Source organism: Odontomachus brunneus, unplaced genomic scaffold (genome assembly GCF_010583005.1).
Source record: "Odontomachus brunneus isolate Ranch 3 - 2012 unplaced genomic scaffold, Obru_v1 Obru_scaffold_112, whole genome shotgun sequence".
Lineage (NCBI taxonomy): Eukaryota > Metazoa > Arthropoda > Insecta > Hymenoptera > Formicidae > Odontomachus > Odontomachus brunneus.
In genome coordinates, this window is record NW_022639562.1 from 298963 (window position 1) to 301880 (window position 2918).

Sequence of the window (2918 nt, forward strand, 5' to 3'; positions counted from 1 at the left end):
AACCTCAAAAGAAGTGTCGTTTTCCCGACGTGGAATTCAAATGCTACCAGAAAGATGGGAAAAAGTAGTGGCTAGCGATGAACAATACTTTCAGTGACATGTTTTTTACGACTTTTTTTAAAAATAAAGCATTAATTTTCAAGAAAAATCAGCGAGAACTTATTCAAGGTCCTAATATTAGTTTAATTAATATATTATAATATAAAAAATAATTTTGATTTGGTTTATTTATTTATTAACATTTTAATAACTTGGAAGAAATTTTGAATAATTGTTATTACAAGTTAATAGTTACTCAATTAGGTTGAAAATGGTCAGCGACGCGCGGGTGGCGGCCTCGGCCGTCCTCACGGCCAAGAGGACAGTCGTGAGGAGGGCCATCGCCAAGGCCAAGGCCCTGGCCTGGGAAGATCTCATTTCCTCGGTGGACCGGGATCCGTGGGGGCGCCCATACAGGATGGTCATGCAGCGTCTGCGCCCATGGGCGCCCCGCTAACGGATACCCTGGACCCCGGGCTTCTTGACAGAATTGTGGAGGGGCTGTTCCTGAGGGTGGGAAACTGCATCTCATCCTACACGGGACCTCCTCCCGACTGGGAGGAGGGGGAGCTCGGGGTAACGGTAGAGGAGATGAAGCGAGCCGTCAAGAGGCTCGGCGCCAAGGGAAAAGCGCCGGACTCCGTCGGCATCCCAGGCCGTGTATGGGCTCTGGCCATTGCCGAAGAGGGGAGGGTGGGGGCTCGCATGATGCGGCTCTTTACCCTCTGCCTTGGAGCTGGCCTGTTTCTGGCCCCGTGGAAGAGGGCCAGACTGGCCCTCTTACGCAAGGAGGGCAAGCCGGAGGACACCCCTTCCGCATATAGACTGTTATGTCTTCTGGACAAGGCGGGTAAAATGTTTGAGAAGATCATACAGGCCCGCCTCGTCCGACACCTGTCCTGGGATGGTCCCGCGCTGGACGACGCGCAGTTTGGCTTCCGAGAGGGCCGATCGACCGTTGGACGTGATCAAGTGCGTCAGGGCCCTCTCTGAGGCATCATGGAGGAGGGGGTGGAGGTGGTAGCGTTGGCTATCTCAATAGACATAGCCAACGCCTTTAACACCCTCCCCTGGGACCAGGTGGAGGTGGGGGTGGCCTATTTCAGGTGCCCGCTCTACCTGGCCCACATCATCAGGGACTATTTCTGGGACAGACAATTGGAGTTCCGCAATAATGCGGAGCTCCAATGCGGAAGGGGGGTGTACTGCGGTGTTCTGCAGAGGTCAGTGATCGGCCCCTTATTGTGGAGCATCGCGTACGACTAGGTTCTCCGAACTGCCCTCCCTCCCGGCTGCTGTGTCGTGTGCTATGCGGAAGATACCTTGGTGCTGGCCGTGGGACGGGGCTGGAAGCGGGCCAGGGACATGGGGCAACCGGCCCTCGAACAGGTTGTACACTCCATCCGGAGCATGGAGGTGTCCCCCGAAAACGGAAGCTTTGTTCTTCCATGACGGGAGCAGGGGGAGACCGCCTTGGCTGAAGCTCCGGATTGGTGGGATCTCCGTGAGGGTAGGCACCGAGATGAAATATCTCGGGCTCACCCTGGATGACACTTGGGGGTTCGAGAAACACTTTGAGGTGTTAACCCCCAACTTGGGCAGGGTGGCAGGCATGCTGGGAGCCCTTCGTCGGCCAATGTTGGCGACCCGAAAAGGTAAGCTAGACGGCTGTTCGCGAACGTGGTCCACTCGGTGGCCCTGTAGAGGGCCCCGGCTGGGCGGGGGAGATGACCGGGTTCCGGAGGATCAAACAAAGGGTCCGCCGGGCCCAAAGATTCATGGCCACTCGCCTCGCCCGTGCCTATAGGACCACGTCGCACGCGGCCGCCACGGCCCTGGCAGGAATTCCCCCGGTGGAGCTCCTTGCAATGATGTACGCTAAAAATTATCGGCGTACGAGGGAGCTCCTCGGGGGGAGCAACGGGATAGGATTAGCCAGAGCCATAGTCCTTGCTGGGGAGCAGGCCCGTCAACGCCTCCTTCTCCGCTGGAACATCCAGCTGGGGGAGGCAACGGGCCGCTCCGGGAATAGGGTCGCCGACGCCATCCGGCCTCGCATATAGGAATGTGTAGGCACGGCCCCCACGGAGAGCTCACATTCCGGACCACACAGGTACTCACCGGCCACGGGTGCTTCGGTGAGTACCTCTATAGGATCGTCCGGAAGGAGTGCACCAGCCGCTGCCACCACTGCAGTGCGGCTGAGGACGCGGCGCAACATACGCTGGGCGAATGCCCGGCGTGGGAAGGACAGCGCCGTGTCCTCATAAGCGTGGTGGGAGCGGACCTCTCGCCCCCGGTCCTCATTAGGGCCACGCTAAGGAGGCGAGAGGCCTGGGCAGCTGTTACCTCCTTCTGCAAGGAAGTAATGTTGCGGAAGGAGAAGCAGGAGAGGGCCAGACGGGAGAAGACAATCGTGGATGGGTGGCGGACTCGCCGCGCCCTCCGCCCTGGCTGGCACACCTCTTGGGTGTGCTGGCACACGCCAGAAGAGCTCAGGCCGGCGCGGCGGGGAGGGTAGTTCCCTCTCTTGGGGCTGTGCCCAGTGGCCCGCTTTCTCAAAGAAGGTGGCGGGCCGAGGAGAGACGCCAGAGGAGGGAGGCCGCCGCCGCAAGAGCAGCTGAGGCTCGCAGGCGGCGGCTCTAGTCCCTCCGTGACCGGCGCCGCCAAGGTATGGAGGCAGCGCCGAGAACGGCTGGCGTGGGAGAGGAGGCAGGGTAATGGCGGTGCGCGCCCTTCCTTCGGGGGGGGGGGGCATTTCGGGCACACTCGCCGCCGCCCTCCCGCTGTCTTGGGAGAGGGAGATCCTAACGACGCCAGGAGCGGTTAGCGGGGGGGGGGGAGAGGGCCGCTGTAGGCCTGCTCCTCCCCCCCAGTAA

General features: G+C 59.8%; 1 protein-coding gene across 1 annotated transcript; it reads left to right on the plus strand.

Moving 5' to 3' along the window:
- Positions 1-1348: 1348 nt before the first annotated feature.
- LOC116849343 lies at positions 1349-2560 on the plus strand. The gene is made up of 2 exons (XM_032826400.1): positions 1349-1694; positions 2103-2560. Exons 1-2 carry the CDS (start codon positions 1349-1351, stop codon positions 2558-2560), a joined length of 804 nt encoding a protein of 267 aa, XP_032682291.1.
- Positions 2561-2918: the final 358 nt, after the last annotated feature.

Excerpts from the sequence above, each read along its gene's own strand:
- LOC116849343 (XM_032826400.1), top strand. The coding sequence starts at position 1,349 with ATGCGGAAGATACCTTGGTGCTGGCCGTGGGACGGGGCTGGAAGCGGG. Across the intron at positions 1,695-2,102 it reads AATGTTGGCGACCCGAAAAG|GAATGTGTAGGCACGGCCCC; the intron begins GTAAGCTAGACG and ends CCTCGCATATAG.